A 19,984-nucleotide genomic window follows, 5' to 3' on the forward strand; every position below is an offset into this window, starting at 1 on the left:
GCCTGACCTCACCCCAGAGAGAGAGAGGAGCGAGCCTGACCTCACCCCAGAGAGGGCGAGCCTGACCCCCCCAGAGAGAGAGAGAGAGGGCGAGCCTGACCTCACCCCAGAGAGAGAGAGGAGCGAGCCTGACCTCACCCCAGAGAGAGAGAGAGGAGCGAGCCTGACCTCACCCCCCAGAGAGAGAGAGAGGAGCGAGCCTGACCTCACCCCAGAGAGAGAGAGGAGCGAGCCTGACCTCACCCCCCAGAGAGAGAGGAGCGAGCCTGACCTCACCCCAGAGAGAGAGAGAGGAGCGAGCCTGACCTCACCCCCAGAGAGAGAGGAGCGAGCCTGACCCCCCCCAGAGAGAGAGAGGAGCGAGCCTGACCCCCCCCAGAGAGAGAGAGGAGCGAGCTTGACCTCACCCCCCAGAGAGAGAGAGAGGAGCGAGCCTGACCTCACCCCCCAGAGAGAGAGAGAGGAGCGAGCCTGACCTCACCCCAGAGAGAGAGAGAGGAGCGAGCCTGACCTCACCCCCAGAGAGAGAGAGAGGAGCGAGCCTGACCTCACCCCAGAGAGAGAGAGAGGAGCGAGCCTGACCTCACCCCAGAGAGAGAGAGAGGAGCGAGCCTGATCTCACCCCAGAGAGAGAGAGAGGAGCGAGCCTGACCTCACCCCAGAGAGAGAGAGGAGCGAGCCTGACCTCACCCCAGAGAGAGAGAGAGGAGCGAGCCTGACCTCACCCCCAGAGAGAGAGAGAGGAGCGAGCCTGACTCACCCCCAGAGAGAGAGAGAGGAGCGAGCCTGACCTCACCCCCCAGAGAGAGAGAGAGGAGCGAGCCTGACCTCACCCCAGAGAGAGAGAGAGAGGAGCGAGCCTGACCTCACCCCCCAGAGAGAGAGAGAGGAGCGAGCCTGACCTCACCCCAGAGAGAGAGAGAGGAGCGAGCCTGACCTCACCCCAGAGAGAGAGAGAGAGGAGCGAGCCTGACCTCACCCCCCAGAGAGAGAGAGAGAGGAGCGAGCCTGACCTCACCCCCAGAGAGAGAGAGAGAGGAGCGAGCCTGACCTCACCCCAGAGAGAGAGAGAGGAGCGAGCCTGACCTCACCCCAGAGAGAGAGAGGAGCGAGCCTGACCTCACCCCAGAGAGAGAGAGAGGAGCGAGCCTGACCTCACCCCCAGAGAGAGAGAGAGAGGAGCGAGCCTGACCTCACCCCCAGAGAGAGAGAGAGAGGAGCGAGCCTGACCTCACCCCAGAGAGAGAGAGAGGAGCGAGCCTGACCTCACCCCCCAGAGAGAGAGAGAGGAGCGAGCCTGACCTCACCCCAGAGAGAGAGAGGAGCGAGCCTGACCTCACCCCAGAGAGAGAGAGAGAGGAGCGAGCCTGACCTCACCCCCCAGAGAGAGAGAGAGAGGAGCGAGCCTGACCTCACCCCCCAGAGAGAGAGAGAGAGGAGCGAGCCTGACCTCACCCCCCAGAGAGAGAGAGAGAGGAGCGAGCCTGACCTCACCCCAGAGAGAGAGAGAGAGGAGCGAGCCTGACCTCACCCCAGAGAGAGAGAGAGAGGAGCGAGCCTGATCTCACCCCAGAGAGAGAGAGAGAGGAGCGAGCCTGACCTCACCCCAGAGAGAGGGAGAGAGAGGAGCGAGCCTGACCTCACCCCAGAGAGAGAGAGAGAGGAGCGAGCCTGACCTCACCCCAGAGAGAGAGAGAGAGGAGCGAGCCTGATCTCACCCCAGAGAGAGAGAGAGAGGAGCGAGCCTGATCTCACCCCAGAGAGAGAGAGAGAGGAGCGAGCCTGACCTCACCCCCCAGAGAGAGAGAGGAGCGAGGACCTCGCCTCCGCCGTCACATCCTGGAATCGGGGCGCTCATCGACTGTGGGATGGGGGGGGAGCCCGGTCCATCCCATACTCCATGGGGGGGGGAGCCCGGTCCATCCCGTACACGGGGGGAGCCCGGTCCATCCCGTACTCCATGGGGGGGGGAGCCCGGTCCATCCGTACACGGGGGGAGCCCGGTCCATCCCGTACTCCATGGGGGGGGGGAGCCCGGTCCATCCCATACTCCACGGGGGGGGGGGAGCCCGGTCCATCCCATACTCCACGGGGGGGGGGGGAGCCCGGTCCATCCCATACCCCACGGGGGGGGGGGAGCCCGGTCCATCCCATACCCCACGGGGGGGGGGAGCCCGGTCCATCCCATACCCACGGGGGGGGGGAGCCCGGTCCATCCCATACTCCATGGGGGGGGGAGCCCGGTCCATCCCATACCCCACGGGGGGGGGGAGCCCGGTCCATCCCATACACAGGGGGGGGAGCCCGGTCCATCCCATACACAGGGGGGGGAGCCCGGTCCATCCCATACACGGGGGAGCCGGTCCATCCATACACGGGGGGAGCCCGGTCCATCCCGTACACGGGGGGAGCCCGGTCCATCCCATACACGGGGGGGAGCCCGGTCCATCCCATACACGGGGGGAGCCCGGTCCATCCCATACACAGCGGGGGGAGCCCGGTCCATCCCATACACAGGGGGGGGAGCCCGGTCCATCCCGTACACGGGGGGAGCCCGGTCCATCCCGTACACGGGAGGAGCCCGGTCCATCCCGTACACGGGGGGAGCCCGGTCCATCCCATACACAGGGGGGGAGCCCGGTCCATCCCGTACACGGGAGGGAGCCCGGTCCATCCCGTACACGGGGGGAGCCCGGTCCATCCCGTACACGGGGGGAGCCCGGTCCATCCCGTACACGGGGGGAGCCCGGTCCATCCCATACACGGGAGGAGCCCGGTCCATCCCATACACAGGGGGGGGAGCCCGGTCCATCCCGTACACGGGAGGAGCCCGGTCCATCCCGTACACGGGGGGAGCCCGGTCCATCCCGTACACGGGGGGAGCCCGGTCCATCCCGTACACGGGAGGAGCCCGGTCCATCCCGTACACGGGGGGAGCCCGGTCCATCCCGTACACGGGGGGAGCCCGGTCCATCCCGTACACGGGGGGAGCCCGGTCCATCCCGTACACGGGGGGAGCCCGGTCCATCCCGTACACGGGGGGAGCCCGGTCCATCCCGTACACGGGGGGAGCCCGGTGCCAGCCGATGGGGTTTTCAAGTGCTGGTTGTAATATGGACCCTGTTAGCTGTCGGCCGATGTTTCTATGTAAAGATCTCACCTCGTGCACAACACACTCGAGAGTTGGTTTCCTTTAATACCTGCTCTTCGGTGCCCTGCATCACATCCTGGGAGATTCTGTGGGTCTCATTCACAATCTTCACTCCACCTTCTGCCTTACTGGAAATGTTCACCAGTAACACTCGGAAATTGGTGCCACCGAGGTCCAAGGCCAGGAAGGTGCCCCTTTCTGGAGATCAAAGGAGCAAATTTAAATCAGCACTGCCCACGGTCCCGGACCCCAGTCCCCAGTCCTCTCTCCCGGTCCCCGATCCCCCACTCCCCGATCCCCCACTCCCCTGACCCCAGGCTCTCTCTCAGCCCACGGTCCCGGTCCCCGATCCCCAGTCCTCTCTCCCCGGTCCCCGATCCCCCACTCCCCCTGACCCCAGGCTCTCTCTCAGCCCATGGTCCCAGTCCCCGATCCCCAGTCCTCTCTCCCCGGTCCCCGATCCCCACTCCCCCTGACCCCAGGCTCTCTCTCAGCCCACGGTCCCAGTCCCCGATCCCCAGTCCTCTCTCCCCGGTCCCCGATCCCCAGTGCTCTCTCCCCGGTCCCCGATCCCCCACTCCCCCTGACCCCAGGCTCTCTCTCAGCCCACGGTCCCGGTCCCCGATCCCCAGTCCTCTCTCCCCGGTCCCCGATCCCCCACTCCCCGATCCCCCCACTCCCCCTGACCCCAGGCTCTCTCTCAGCCCATGGTCCCGTCCCCGATCCCAGTGCTCTCTCCCCGGTCCCCGATCCCCCACTCCCCCTGACCCCAGGCTCTCTCTCAGCCCACGGTCCCGGTCCCCGATCCCCAGTCCTCTCTCCCCGGTCCCCGATCCCCACTCCCGATCCCCACTCCCCCTGACCCCAGGCTCTCTCTCAGCCCATGGTCCCGGTCCCCCGATCCCCAGTGCTCTCTCCCCGGTCCCCGATCCCCCACTCCCCCTGACCCCAGGCTCTCTCTCAGCCCATGGTCCCAGTCCCGATCCCCAGTCCTCTCTCCCCGGTCCCCGATACCCCACTCCCCCTGACCCCAGGCTCTCTCTCAGCCCATGGTCCCAGTCCCCAGTCCTCTCTCCCCGGTCCCCGATCCCCCACTCCCCCTGACCCCAGGCTCTCTCTCAGCCCATGGTCCCAGTCCCCGGTCCCAGTCCCCAGTCCCCAGTCCTCTCTCCCCGGTCCCCGATCCCCCACTCCCCCTGACCCCAGCCTCTCTCAACAGCTTAAATATTTGTATCAAGTCCCCTGTCAGTTGTGTGTCAATATTGGCTCCGTGAGTCTCCTTGGATCTGCTCTCGCTCACCTGTACCATCCAGCAGAGAACGGACGAAGGTGGGCAGCATTCGGATATTGGCATTCTGGTGTGTGTCTCCCCTCAGCCCCAGCTCCATCTCCTCCCTCATCCTGCACCGCACCTCCACCAACTGCTTCTCGCTCAGTTTGAATGGTTTTAGGATTCGGTCGATCGCCCGGCGCCGAGCGGCTCGTCGGGAGCTCACGGCCATTGCCACGGCAACGCCTTTCCCGCTGCCTTCCTCCGAGACCAGGAATCTGACATCGCAATCTGGTGCCAGCTGCTTCATGGCAGCAGTCAGGGTCTCCGAGAATCTGGAGTGGGAACAAGGGAGAGAGAGTTTCAAACCAATACTGGGGAACAAGTGGAGCAGCATCGTTCGCTGTGTTAAGATGGAGCCAGTTAGAATAAGGTTTAATTCACTTTAAAATGGGTCTTCTAAAATTTGCAGTGACCCTGTGTCGGCCCACGTGGCACGCGGTGACCCGGTGTCTGTGTCGGCCCACTGGTGGCACGCGGTGACCCGGTGTCTCGGTGTCGGCCCACTGGTGGCACGCAGTGACCCGGTGACCCACTGGCGGCCTCTGTGCGTGACTAATCAATGGTAGAGACAGGTGAAGACAATAGATCGCAGAAAGCACGGATTTGAACGGATCGATATATTGCTCGTATCCTGGTGCAGCCCTTGGCCTGGCACCTCTGCCATTACTGTCCTCGAGCGACGGGCACACCCTCCGCCATTACTGTCCTCGAGGGACGGGCACACCCTCCGCCATTACCGCGCTCGAGCGACGGGCCCACCCTCCGCCATTACCGTGCTCGAGTGACGGGCACACCCTCCGCCATTACCGCGCTCGAGTGACGGGCACACCCTCCGCCATTACCGCGCTCGAGCAACGGGCACACCCTCCGCCATTACCGTGCTCGAGTGACGGGCACACCCTCCGCCATTACCGCGCTCGAGCGACGGGCACACCCTCCGCCATTACCGCGCTCGAGCGACGGGCACACCCTCCGCCATTAATGTCCTCGAGCAATGGGCACACCCTCCGCCATTACTGTCCTCGAGGGACGGGCACAACTTCCGCCATTACCGCGCTCGAGCGACGGGCACACCCTCCGCCATTACTGTCCTCGAGGGACGGGCACACCCTCCGTCATTACTGTCCTCGAGCGACGGGCACACCCTTCGCCATTACCGCGCTCGAGCGACGGGCACACCCTCCGCCATTACCGTCCTCGAGCGACGGGCACACCCTCCGCCATTACCGCGCTCGAGCGACGGGCACACCCTCCGCCATTACTGTCCTCGAGGGACGGGCACACCCTCCGCCATTACCGTGCTCGAGCGACGGGCACACCCTCCGCCATTACTGTCCTCGAGCGACGGGCACACCCTCCGCCATTACCGTGCTCGAGCGACGGGCACACCCTCCGCCATTACTGTCCTCGAGCGACGGGCACACCCTCCGCCATTACTGTCCTCGAGGGACGGGCACACCCTCCCCCATTACTGTCCTCGAGGGACGGGCACACCCTCCGCCATTACTGTCCTCGAGCGACGGGCACACCCTCCGCCATTACTGTCCTCGAGCGACGGGCACACCCTCCGCCATTACTGTCCTCGAGCGACGGGCACACCCTCCGCCATTACCGTGCTCGAGCGACGGGCACACCCTCCGCCATTACTGTCCTCGAGGGACGGGCACACCCTCCGCCATTACTGTCCTCGAGGGACGGGCACACCCTCCGCCATTACTGTCCTCGAGGGACGGGCACACCCTCCGCCATTACTGTCCTCGAGGGACGGGCACACCCTCCGCCATTACTGTCCTCGAGGGACGGGCACACCCTCCGCCATTACTGTCCTCGAGGGACGGGCACACCCTCCGCCATTACTGTCCTCGAGGGACGGGCACACCCTCCGCCATTACTGTCCTCGAGGGACGGGCACACCCTCCGCCATTACTGTCCTCGAGGGACGGGCACACCCTCCGCCATTACTGTCCTCGAGGGACGGGCACACCCTCCGCCATTACCGCGCTCGAGCGACGGGCACACCCTCCGCCATTACCGCGCTCGAGCGACGGGCACACCCTCCGCCATTACCGCGCTCGAGCGACGGGCACACCCTCCGCCATTACTGTCCTCGAGGGACGGGCACACCCTCCGCCATTACTGTCCTCGAGGGACGGGCACACCCTCCGCCATTACCGTCCTCGAGCAAAGGGCACACCCTCCGCCATTACTGTCCTCGAGGGACGGGCACACCCTCCGCCATTACTGTCCTCGAGGGACGGGCACACCCTCCGCCATTACCGTCCTCGAGCAAAGGGCACACCCTCCGCCATTACTGTCCTCGAGGGACGGGCACACACTCCGCCATTACTGTCCTCGAGGGACGGGCACACACTCCGCCATTACCGTCCTCGAGGGACGGGCACACCCTCCGCCATTACCGTGCTCGAGGGACGGGCACACCCTCCGCCATTACTGTCCTCGAGTGACGGGCACACCCTCCGCCATTACCGTGCTCGAGCGACGGGCACACCCTCCGCCATTACCGTGCTCGAGGGACGGGCACACCCTCCGCCATTACAGTCCTCGAGCGACGGGCACACCCTCCGCCATTACCGTGCTCGAGGGACGGGCACACCCTCCGACATTACTGTCCTCGAGCGACGGGCACACCCTCCGCCATTACCGTGCTCGAGGGACGGGCACACCCTCCGCCATTACCGCGCTCGAGCGACGGGCACACCCTCCGCCATTACCGCGCTCGAGCGACGGGCACACCCTCCGCCATTACCGTGCTCGAGCGACGGGCACACCCTCCGTCATTACCGCGCTCGAGTGACGGGCACACCCTCCGCCATTACCGTGCTCGAGGGACGGGCACACCCTCCGCCATTACCGTGCTCGAGCGACGGGCACACCCTCCGCCATTACCGTGCTCGAGCGATGGGTACACCCTCCGCCATTACTGTCCTCGAGCGACGGACACACCCTCCGCCATTACCGTGCTCGAGTGACGGGCACACCCTCCGCCATTACCGTGCTCGAGCGACGGGCACACCCTCCGCCATTACCGTGCTCGAGCGACGGGCACACCCTCCGCCATTACCGTGCTCGAGCGACGGGCACACCCTCCGCCATTACCGTGCTCGAGCGACGGGCACACCCTCCGCCATTACCGTGCTCGAGCGATGGGTACACCCTCCGCCATTACTGTCCTCGAGCGACGGGCACACCCTCCGCCATTACCGTGCTCGAGCGACGGGCACACCCTCCGCCATTACCGCGCTCGAGTGAAGGGCACACCCTCCGCCATTACCGTGCTCGAGGGACGGGCACACCCTCCGCCATTACCGCGCTCGAGCGACGGGCACACCCTCCGCCATTACTGTCCTCGAGGGACGGGCACAACCTCCGCCATTACCGTGCTCGAGCGACGGGCACACCCTCCGCCATTACTGTCCTCGAGCGACGGGCACACCCTCCGCCATTACCGTGCTCGAGCGACGGGCACACCCTCCGCCATTACTGTCCTCGAGCGACGGGCACACCCTCCGCCATTACTGTCCTCGAGGGACGGGCACACCCTCCCCCATTACTGTCCTCGAGGGACGGGCACACCCTCCGCCATTACTGTCCTCGAGCGACGGGCACACCCTCCGCCATTACTGTCCTCGAGCGACGGGCACACCCTCCGCCATTACTGTCCTCGAGCGACGGGCACACCCTCCGCCATTACCGTGCTCGAGCGACGGGCACACCCTCCGCCATTACCGTGCTCGAGCGACGGGCACACCCTCCGCCATTACTGTCCTCGAGGGACGGGCACACCCTCCGCCATTACTGTCCTCGAGGGACGGGCACACCCTCCGCCATTACTGTCCTCGAGGGACGGGCACACCCTCCGCCATTACTGTCCTCGAGGGACGGGCACACCCTCCGCCATTACTGTCCTCGAGGGACGGGCACACCCTCCGCCATTACTGTCCTCGAGGGACGGGCACACCCTCCGCCATTACTGTCCTCGAGGGACGGGCACACCCTCCGCCATTACTGTCCTCGAGGGACGGGCACACCCTCCGCCATTACTGTCCTCGAGGGACGGGCACACCCTCCGCCATTACTGTCCTCGAGGGACGGGCACACCCTCCGCCATTACTGTCCTCGAGGGACGGGCACACCCTCCGCCATTACTGTCCTCGAGGGACGGGCACACCCTCCGCCATTACTGTCCTCGAGGGACGGGCACACCCTCCGCCATTACTGTCCTCGAGCGACGGGCACACCCTCCGCCATTACCGCGCTCGAGCGACGGGCACACCCTCCGCCATTACCGCGCTCGAGCGACGGGCACACCCTCCGCCATTACTGTCCTCGAGGGACGGGCACTCCCTCCGCCATTACTGTCCTCGAGGGACGGGCACACCCTCCGCCATTACCGTCCTCGAGCGAAGGGCACACCCTCCGCCATTACTGTCCTCGAGGGACGGGCACACACTCCGCCATTACTGTCCTCGAGGGACGGGCACACACTCCGCCATTACCGTGCTCGAGGGACGGGCACACCCTCCGCCATTACTGTCCTCGAGCGACGGGCACACCCTCCGCCATTCCCGTGCTCGAGCGACGGGCACACCCTCCGCCATTACCGTGCTCGAGGGACGGGCACACCCTCCGCCATTACAGTCCTCGAGCGACGGGCACACCCTCCGCCATTACCGTGCTCGAGGGACGGGCACACCCTCCGACATTACTGTCCTCGAGCGACGGGCACACCCTCCGCCATTACTGTCCTCGAGGGACGGGCACACACTCCGCCATTACTGTCCTCGAGGGACGGGCACACACTCCGCCATTACCGTGCTCGAGGGACGGGCACACCCTCCGCCATTACTGTCCTCGAGTGACGGGCACACCCTCCGCCATTCCCGTGCTCGAGCGACGGGCACACCCTCCGCCATTACCGTGCTCGAGGGACGGGCACACCCTCCGCCATTACAGTCCTCGAGCGACGGGCACACCCTCCGCCATTACCGTGCTCGAGAGACGGGCACACCCTCCGACATTACTGTCCTCGAGCGACGGGCACACCCTCCGCCATTACCGTGCTCGAGGGACGGGCACACCCTCCGCCATTACCGCGCTCGAGCGACGGGCACACCCTCCGCCATTACCGCGCTCGAGCGACGGGCACACCCTCCGTCATTACCGCGCTCGAGTGACGGGCACACCCTCCGCCATTACCGTGCTCGAGGGACGGGCACACCCTCCGCCATTACCGTGCTCGAGCGACGGGCACACCCTCCGCCATTACCGTGCTCGAGCGACGGGCACACCCTCCGCCATTACCGTGCTCGAGCGATGGGTACACCCTCCGCCATTACTGTCCTCGAGCGACGGACACACCCTCCGCCATTACCGTGCTCGAGTGACGGGCACACCCTCCGCCATTACCGTGCTCGAGCGACGGGCACACCCTCCGCCATTACCGTGCTCGAGCGACGGGCACACCCTCCGCCATTACCGTGCTCGAGCGATGGGTACACCCTCCGCCATTACTGTCCTCGAGCGACGGGCACACCCTCCGCCATTACCGTGCTCGAGCGACGGGCACACCCTCCGCCATTACCGCGCTCGAGCGAAGGGCACACCCTCCGCCATTACCGTGCTCGAGGGACGGTCACACCCTCCGCCATTACTGTCCTCGAGCGACGGGCACACCCTCTGCCATTACTGTGCTCGAGGGACGGGCACAACCTCCGCCATTACTGTCCTCGAGGGACGGGCACATCCTCTGCCATTACCGCGCTCGAGCGACGGGCACACCCTCCGCTATTACCGTGCTCAAGCGACGGGCACACCCTCCGCCATTACCGTGCTCGAGCGACGGGCACACCCTCCGCCATTACCGCGCTCGAGTGACGGGCACACCCTCCGCCATTACCGCGCTCGAGGGACGGGCACACCCTCCGCCATTACCGTGCTCGAGCGACGGGCACACCCTCCGCCATTACCGCGCTCGAGCGACGGGCACACCCTCCGCCATTACCGTGCTCGAGCGACGGGCACACCCTCCGCCATTACCGTGCTCGAGTGACGGGCACACCCTCCGCCATTACCGTGCTCGAGTGACGGGCACACCCTCCGCCATTACCGTGCTCGAGCGACGGGCACACCCTCCGCCATTACCGTGCTCGAGCGACGGGCACACCCTCCGCCTTTACCGTCCTCGAGCGACGGGCACACCCTCCGCCATTACCGAGCTCGAGCGACGGGCACACCCTCCGCCATTACCGTGCTCGAGTGACGGGCACACCCTCCGCCATTACCGTGCTCGAGCGACGGGCACACCCTCCGCCATTACCGCGCTCGAGGGACGGGCACACCCTCCGCCATTACTGTCCTCGAGGGACGGGCACACCCTCCGCCATTACTGTCCTCGAGTGACGGGCACACCCTCTGCCCGTTTCCCTGAGAGCCTGACTTACTTGGGGTGCTTTCTGTAGATCGTTCCACTCACTCCGACGGTGGTAACGTGAGATGAACCCTTGTTGTTTCGGATTTTGGTTAAGATTGCTGTGAGACCTGCAGCACACAGGTTGGCGGAGCGTGTGCTCACCACAGAGCAGACTTGCCAAACGGTGGCACAGTCCCGGTCACTGGGGTTCAAGCCCATTGATCTCAGTCTCCTCTTCATTCCCTCCAGTCCAGCTGCATCTCTAAAATAAACAGCGGAATAAATACTTTGATTCAAATCTAAGGAAACCTCATTATAAACCACAGCCACTATCCACCTCCCACTCTGAGGATGCGGTTTGCTTTAGTCTGACTGCACGGGACTGAGAGTTCCAAACTTTCCATAAAAATAATCCCAATTCCCAACCCTGCTGCGTACACAGAAAAATCCCAATTCCCAGCCCTGCTCCGTACACTGTATAATCCCAAATCCCAACCCTGCTCCGTACGCTGTATAATCCCAAATCCCAACCCTGCTCCGTACACTGTATGATCCCAATTCCCAACCCTGCTCCGTACGCTGTATAATCCCAATTCCCAGCCCTGCTCCGTACACTGTATAATCCCAAATCCCAACCCTGCTCCGTACGCTGAATAATCCCAATTCCCAGCCCTGCTCCGTACGCTGAATAATCCCAATTCCCAGCCCTGCTCCGTACACTGTATAATCCCAATTCCCAGCCCTGCTCCGTACACTGTATAATCCCAATTCCCAGCCCTGCTCCGTACACTGTATAATCCCAATTCCCAGCCCTGCTCCGTACACAGTATAATCCCAATTCCCAGCCCTGCTCCGTACACTGTATAATCCCAATTCCCAGCCCTGCTCCGTACACAGTATAATCCCAAATCCCAACCCTGCTCCGTGCACTGTATAATCCCAATTCCCAACCCTGCTCCGTGCACTGTATAATCCCAATTCCCAGCCCTGCTCCGTACACTGTATAATCCCAATTCCCAGCCTTGCTCCGTACACTGTATAATCCCAATTCCCAGCCTTGCTCCGTGCACAGTATAATCCCAATTCCCAGCCTTGCTCCGTGCACTGTATAATCCCAATTCCCAGCCCTGCTCCGTACACTGTATAATCCCAATTCCCAGCCCTGCTCCGTACACTGTATAATCCCAATTCCCAGCCCTGCTCCGTGCACTGTATAATCCCAATTCCCAGCCCTGCTCCGTGCACTGTATAATCCCAATTCCCAGCCTTGCTCCGTGCACTGTATAATCCCAATTCCCAGCCCTGCTCCGTACACTGTATAATCCCAATTCCCAACCCTGCTCCGTACACTGTATAATCCCAATTCCCAGCCCTGCTCCGTACACTGTATAATCCCAATTCCCAGCCCTGCTCCGTACACTGTATAATCCCAATTCCCAGCCCTGCTCCGTACACAGTATAATCCCAATTCCCAGCCCTGCTCCGTACACTGTATAATCCCAATTCCCAGCCTTGCTCCGTGCACTGTATAATCCCAATTCCCAGCCTTGCTCCGTGCACAGTATAATCCCAATTCCCAGCCTTGCTCCGTGCACTGTATAATCCCAATTCCCAGCCTTGCTCCGTGCACTGTATAATCCCAATTCCCAGCCCTGCTCCGTGCACTGTATAATCCCAATTCCCAGCCCTGCTCCGTGCACTGTATAATCCCAATTCCCAGCCCTGCTCCGTGTACTGTATAATCCCAATTCCCAGCCTTGCTCCGTGCACTGTATAATCCCAATTCCCAGCCCTGCTCCGTGCACTGTATAATCCCAATTCCCAGCCCTGCTCCGTGCACTGTATAATCCCAATTCCCAGCCCTGCTCCGTGCACTGTATAATCCCAATTCCCAGCCCTGCTCCGTGCACTGTATAATCCCAATTCCCAGCCCTGCTCCGTACACTGTATGATCCCAATTCCCAGCCCTGCTCCGTACACTGTATAATCCCAATTCCCAGCCCTGCTCCGTGCACTGTATAATCCCAATTCCCAGCCCTGCTCCGTACACTGTATAATCCCAATTCCCAGCCCTGCTCCGTGCACTGTATAATCCCAATTCCCAGCCCTGCTCCGTGCACAGTATAATCCCAATTCCCAGCCCTGCTCCGTGCACTGTATAATCCCAATTCCCAGCCCTGCTCCGTGCACTGTATAATCCCAATTCCCAGCCCTGCTCCGTGCACTGTATAATCCCAATTCCCAGCCCTGCTCCGTGCACTGTATAATCCCAATTCCCAGCCTTGCTCCGTGCACTGTATAATCCCAATTCCCAGCCCTGCTCCGTGCACTGTATAATCCCAATTCCCAGCCCTGCTCCGTGCACTGTATAATCCCAATTCCCAGCCCTGCTCCGTGCACTGTATAATCCCAATTCCCAGCCCTGCTCCGTGCACTGTATAATCCCAATTCCCAGCCCTGCTCCGTACACTGTATGATCCCAATTCCCAGCCCTGCTCCGTACACTGTATAATCCCAATTCCCAGCCCTGCTCCGTGCACTGTATAATCCCAATTCCCAGCCCTGCTCCGTGCACTGTATAATCCCAATTCCCAGCCCTGCTCCGTGCACTGTATGATCCCAATTCCCAGCCCTGCTCCGTGCACTGTATAATCCCAATTCCCAGCCCTGCTCCGTGCACTGTATAATCCCAATTCCCAGCCCTGCTCCGTGCACTGTATAATCCCAATTCCCAGCCCTGCTCCGTGCACTGTATGATCCCAATTCCCAGCCCTGCTCCGTGCACTGTATAATCCCAATTCCCAGCCCTGCTCCGTACACTGTATAATCCCAATTCCCAGCCCTGCTCCGTACACTGTATAATCCCAATTCCCAGCCCTGCTCCGTACACTGTATAATCCCAATTCCCAACCCTGCTCCGTGCACTGTATAATCCCAATTCCCAGCCCTGCTCCGTGCACTGTATAATCCCAATTCCCAACCCTGCTCCGTGCACTGTATAATCCCAATTCCCAACCCTGCTCCGTGCACTGTATAATCCCAATTCCCAACCCTGCTCCGTGCACTGTATAATCCCAATTCCCAGCCCTGCTCCGTGCACTGTATAATCCCAATTCCCAGCCCTGCTCCGTGCACTGTATAATCCCAATTCCCAACCCTGCTCCGTGCACTGTATGATCCCAATTCCCAGCCCTGCTCCGTACACTGTATAATCCCAATTCCCAGCCCTGCTCCGTACACTGTATGATCCCAATTCCCAGCCCTGCTCCGTACACTGTATGATCCCAATTCCCAGCCCTGCTCCGTACACTGTATAATCCCAATTCCCAGCCCTGCTCCGTACACTGTATAATCCCAATTCCCAGCCTTGCTCCGTGCACTGTATAATCCCAATTCCCAGCCCTGCTCCGTGCACTGTATAATCCCAATTCCCAGCCCTGCTCCGTACACTGTATAATCCCAATTCCAAACCCTGCTCCGTGCACTGTATAATCCCAATTCCCAGCCCTGCTCCGTACACTGTATAATCCCAATTCCCAACCCTGCTCCGTGCACTGTATGATCCCAATTCCCAGCCCTGCTCCGTACACTGTATAATCCCAATTCCCAGCCCTGCTCCGTACACTGTATAATCCCAATTCCCAGCCCTGCTCCGTACACTGTATAATCCCAATTCCCAGCCCTGCTCCGTACACTGTATAATCCCAATTCCCAGCCCTGCTCCGTGCACTGTATAATCCCAATTCCCAGCCCTGCTCCGTACACTGTATAATCCCAATTCCCAGCCCTGCTCCGTACACTGTATGATCCCAATTCCCAGCCCTGCTCCGTACACTGTATAATCCCAATTCCCAGCCCTGCTCCGTACACTGTATGATCCCAATTCCCAGCCCTGCTCCGTACACTGTATCATCCCAATTCCCAGCCTTGCTCCGTGCACTGTATAATCCCAATTCCCAACCCTGCTCCGTGCACTGTATAATCCCAATTCCCAGCCCTGCTCCGTACACTGTATAATCCCAATTCCCAACCCTGCTCCGTACACTGTATAATCCCAATTCCCAGCCCTGCTCCGTACACTGTATAATCCCAATTCCCAGCCCTGCTCCGTACACTGTATAATCCCAATTCCCAGCCCTGCTCCGTACACTGTATAATCCCAATTCCCAGCCCTGCTCCGTACACTGTATAATCCCAATTCCCAGCCCTGCTCCGTACACTGTATAATCCCAATTCCCAGCCCTGCTCCGTACACTGTATAATCCCAATTCCCAGCCCTGCTCCGTACACTGTATAATCCCAATTCCCAGCCCTGCTCCGTACACTGTATGATCCCAATTCCCAGCCCTGCTCCGTACACTGTATGATCCCAATTCCCAGCCCTGCTCCGTGCACTGTATAATCCCAATTCCCAGCCCTGCTCCGTACACTGTATAATCCCAATTCCCAGCCCTGCTCCGTGCACAGTATAATCCCAATTCCCAGCCCTGCTCCGTGCACTGTATAATCCCAATTCCCAGCCCTGCTCCGTGCACAGTATAATCCCAATTCCCAACCCTGCTCCGTGCACTGTATAATCCCAATTCCCAGCCCTGCTCCGTGCACTGTATAATCCCAATTCCCAGCCTTGCTCCGTGCACTGTATAATCCCAATTCCCAACCCTGCTCCGTGCACTGTATGATCCCAATTCCCAACCCTGCTCCGTGCACTGTATGATCCCAATTCCCAGCCCTGCTCCGTGCACTGTATAATCCCAATTCCCAGCCCTGCTCCATGCACTGTATAATCCCAATTCCCAGCCCTGCTCCATGCACTGTATAATCCCAATTCCCAGCCCTGCTCCGTACACTGTATAATCCCAATTCCCAGCCCTGCTCCGTACACTGTATGATCCCAATTCCCAGCCCTGCTCCGTGCACTGTATAATCCCAATTCCCAGCCCTGCTCCGTACACTGTATAATCCCAATTCCCAGCCCTGCTCCGTACACTGTATAATCCCAATTCCCAGCCCTGCTCCGTACACTGTATGATCCCAATTCCCAGCCCTGCTCCGTACACTGTATAATCCCAATTCCCAGCCCTGCTCCGTACACTGTATAATCCCAATTCCCAGCCCTGCTCCGTACACTGTATAATCCCAATTCCCAGCCCTGCTCCGTGCACTGTATAATCCCAATTCCCAGCCCTGCTCCGTACACTGTATAATCCCAATTCCCAGCCCTGCTCCGTACACTGTATAATCCCAATTCCCAGCCTTGCTCCGTACACTGTATAACTCCACACATTACCCTCATTCTCATCGTTCAATCCCACAGACAGCAGGTTATATCCGTCCCCATTAAACTCCATCCACCCTTTCACCAGTGATACAGACGATCCAGGTCTCCGAGTTTGGGTACAGTGTTTACTCTGACAGGAGAAGGATTGTCTCTTCCACCAAAATAAGATAACAAGACGATCCCGTCCTTTCCTCATCCATTGACATGGTGGGACGTACCCCTCGAGTTCACAAACGAGCTGGTTTCCAAACATGCCCTTCGTCAACACAGCTGCTGAGGTCACCCCACCAAAAAGGAGATTTTCAGAAGCCAATTTCACCAGAACGAGGCGGACAATCTCTCCAATGTGACAGATCATCTGTTCAAACCTGCAGCAATGAGAGGGGAAAAGGAGCTTTAAAGAACAGCCAGAACGACGGCAAATACTGAGAGCAGGACAGTGGGACATCCTCACTGAACAGGAGAGAAGAGAATCCAATATTACAGTCCCAGTCCCACCCTGACTGATCCCCTCTCCGATACAGTCCCAGTCCCAGTCCCACCCTGACTGATCCCCTCTCCGATACAGTCCCAGTCCCGGTCCCACCCTGACTGATCCCCTCTCCGATACAGTCCCAGTCCCAGTCCCACCCTGACTGATCCCCTCTCCGATACAGTCCCAGTCCCACCCTGACTGATCCTCTCTCCGATACAGTCCTGGTCCCAGTCCCACCCTGACTGATCCCCTCTCCGATACAGTCCCAGTCCCAGTCCCAGTCCCACCCTGACTGATCCCCTCTCCGATACAGTCCCAGTCCCACCCTGACTGATCCCCTCTCCGATACAGTCCCGGTCCCAGTCCCACCCTGACTGATCCCCTCTCCGATACAGTCCCAGTCCCAGTCCCACCCTGACTGATCCCCTCTCCGATACAGTCCCAGTCCCAGTCCCAGTCCCACCCTGACTGATCCCCTCTCCGATACAGTCCCAGTCCCAGTCCCAGTCCCACCCTGACTGATCCCCTCTCCGATACAGTCCCAGTCCCACCCTGACTGATCCCCTCTCCGATACAGTCCCGGTCCCAGTCCCACCCTGACTGATCCCCTCTCCGATACAGTCCCAGTCCCACCCTGACTGATCCCCTCTCCGATACAGTCCCAGTCCCAGTCCCACCCTGACTGATCCCCTCTCCGATACAGTCCCGGTCCCAGTCCCACCCTGACTGATCCCCTCTCCGATACAGTCCTGGTCCCAGTCCCACCCTGACTGATCCCCTCTCCGATACAGTCCCAGTCCCACCCTGACTGATCCCCTCTCCGATACAGTCCCAGTCCCAGTCCCACCCTGACTGATCCCCTCTCCGATACAGTCCCAGTCCCAGTCCCACCCTGACTGATCCCCTCTCCGATACAGTCCCAGTCCCAGTCCCACCCTGACTGATCCCCTCTCCGATACAGTCCTGGTCCCAGTCCCAGTCCCACCCTGACTGATCCCCTCTCCGATACAGTCCCAGTCCCAGTCCCACCCTGACTGATCCCCTCTCCGATACAGTCCTGGTCCCAGTCCCAGTCCCACCCTGACTGATCCCCTCTCCGATACAGTCCCAGTCCCAGTCCCACCCTGACTGATCCCCTCTCCGATACAGTCCTGGTCCCAGTCCCAGTCCCACCCTGACTGATCCCCTCTCCGATACAGTCCCAGTCCCAGTCCCACCCTGACTGATCCCCTCTCCGATACAGTCCCAGTCCCAGTCCCACCCTGACTGATCCCCTCTCCGATACAGTCCCAGTCCCAGTCCCACCCTGACTGATCCCCTCTCCGATACAGTCCCAGTCCCAGTCCCACCCTGACTGATCCCCTCTCCGATACAGTCCCAGTCCCAGTCCCACCCTGACTGATCCCCTCTCCGATACAGTCCCAGTCCCAGTCCCACCCTGACTGATCCCCTCTCCGATACAGTCCCAGTCCCACCCTGACTGATCCCCTCTCCGATACAGTCCCGGTCCCAGTCCCACCCTGACTGATCCCCTCTCCGATACAGTCCCAGTCCCACCCTGACTGATCCCCTCTCCGATACAGTCCCAGTCCCAGTCCCACCCTGACTGATCCCTTCTCCGATACAGTCCCAGTCCCAGTCCCACCCTGACTGATCCCCTCTCCGATACAGTCCCAGTCCCAGTCCCAGTCCCACCCTGACTGATCCCCTCTCCGATACAGTCCTGGTCCCAGTCCCAGTCCCACCCTGACTGATCCCCTCTCCGATACAGTCCCAGTCCCAGTCCCACCCTGACTGATCCCCTCTCCGATACAGTCCTGGTCCCAGTCCCAGTCCCACCCTGACTGATCCCCTCTCCGATACAGTCCCAGTCCCAGTCCCACCCTGACTGATCCCCTCTCCGATACAGTCCTGGTCCCAGTCCCAGTCCCACCCTGACTGATCCCCTCTCCGATACAGTCCCAGTCCCAGTCCCACCCTGACTGATCCCCTCTCCGATACAGTCCCAGTCCCAGTCCCACCCTGACTGATCCCCTCTCCGATACAGTCCCAGTCCCAGTCCCACCCTGACTGATCCCCTCTCCGATACAGTCCCAGTCCCAGTCCCACCCTGACTGATCCCCTCTCCGATACAGTCCCAGTCCCAGTCCCACCCTGACTGATCCCCTCTCCGATACAGTCCCAGTCCCAGTCCCACCCTGACTGATCCCCTCTCCGATACAGTCCCAGTCCCAGTCCCACCCTGACTGATCCCCTCTCCGATACAGTCCCAGTCCCAGTCCCACCCTGACTGATCCCCTCTCCGATACAGTCCCAGTCCCAGTCCCACCCTGACTGATCCCCTCTCCGATACAGTCCCAGTCCCAGTCCCACCCTGACTGATCCCCTCTCCGATACAGTCCCAGTCCCAGTCCCACCCTGACTGATCCCCTCTCCGATACAGTCCCAGTCCCAGTCCCAGTCCCACCCTGACTGATCCCCTCTCCGATACAGTCCTGGTCCCAGTCCCACCCTGACTGATCCCCTCTCCGATACAGTCCCAGTCCCAGTCCCACCCTGACTGATCCCCTCTCCGATACCATGATGAGTCTCACAGGTGATGTCCAGGGATCTGTGACCATTTGTCCAACTCCATATCAAACTCTGTCCGGATGTGATCCAGAAATCCGTCAAGTCCAAACTCCGCCCACTCCATGTCGACACACACCCACCGATCATCGCCCTCCACAAAGTCAATATTACACACCTCCTCCATATAACAGAGCTCTGTCCCAGCGCCTGCAAACAAGGGAAGAACTCATGGCTAAACAGTCCTGCATTTATAGAAAGGCCTTTTGCAATATCAGGATGTCCCAAAGCGCTTTACAGCCAGTGAAGTGCTCTTGAAGTCTGGTCACTGTTGGAATGTAGGAAACGCGGCAGCCAATTTGCGCACAGCAAGATCCCACAAACAGCAATGTGATAAATGACCAGACAATCTGTTTCAGTGATGTTGGTTGAGGGATAAATATTGACCAGAACACCGGGGAGAACTCCCCTGCTCTTCTTCAAAATAGTGGCCATGGGATCGTTTACATCCAACTGAGAGGGCAGACGGGACCTCGGTTTAACGTCTCATGCAAAGGAAGGTACCTCCGACAGTGCAGCTCTCCCTCAGTACTGACCCTCCGACAGTGCAGCTCTCCCTCAGTACTGAGCCTCCGACAGTGCAGCTCTCTCTCAGTACTGACCCTCCGACAGTGCAGCTCTCTCTCAGTACTGACCCTCCGACAATGCAGCTCTCCCTCAGTACTGACCCTCCGACAGTGCAGCTC

The 19,984-nt window shown here is 60.8% G+C and overlaps 1 protein-coding gene across 1 annotated transcript in view; it reads right to left on the reverse strand.

Moving 5' to 3' along the window:
• Positions 1-3,143: 3,143 nt before the first annotated feature.
• LOC137313286 (hexokinase-2-like) overlaps positions 3,144-19,984 on the reverse strand; it is a 173,280-nt gene continuing 156,439 nt past the window's right edge. Inside the window, exons 7-11 of the mRNA XM_067979411.1 lie at positions 19,265-19,448; positions 16,414-16,563; positions 10,946-11,176; positions 4,452-4,756; positions 3,144-3,349 (exon numbers count right to left, since the gene is read on the reverse strand). Coding sequence (XP_067835512.1) covers positions 3,144-3,349; positions 4,452-4,756; positions 10,946-11,176; positions 16,414-16,563; positions 19,265-19,448 — 1,076 coding nt within the window. The remainder of the gene's footprint in view (positions 3,350-4,451; positions 4,757-10,945; positions 11,177-16,413; positions 16,564-19,264; positions 19,449-19,984) is intronic.

The sequence above is a fragment of the Heptranchias perlo genome, unplaced genomic scaffold, assembly GCF_035084215.1.
Source record: "Heptranchias perlo isolate sHepPer1 unplaced genomic scaffold, sHepPer1.hap1 HAP1_SCAFFOLD_462, whole genome shotgun sequence".
In the NCBI taxonomy this organism is placed as follows: domain Eukaryota; kingdom Metazoa; phylum Chordata; class Chondrichthyes; order Hexanchiformes; family Hexanchidae; genus Heptranchias; species Heptranchias perlo.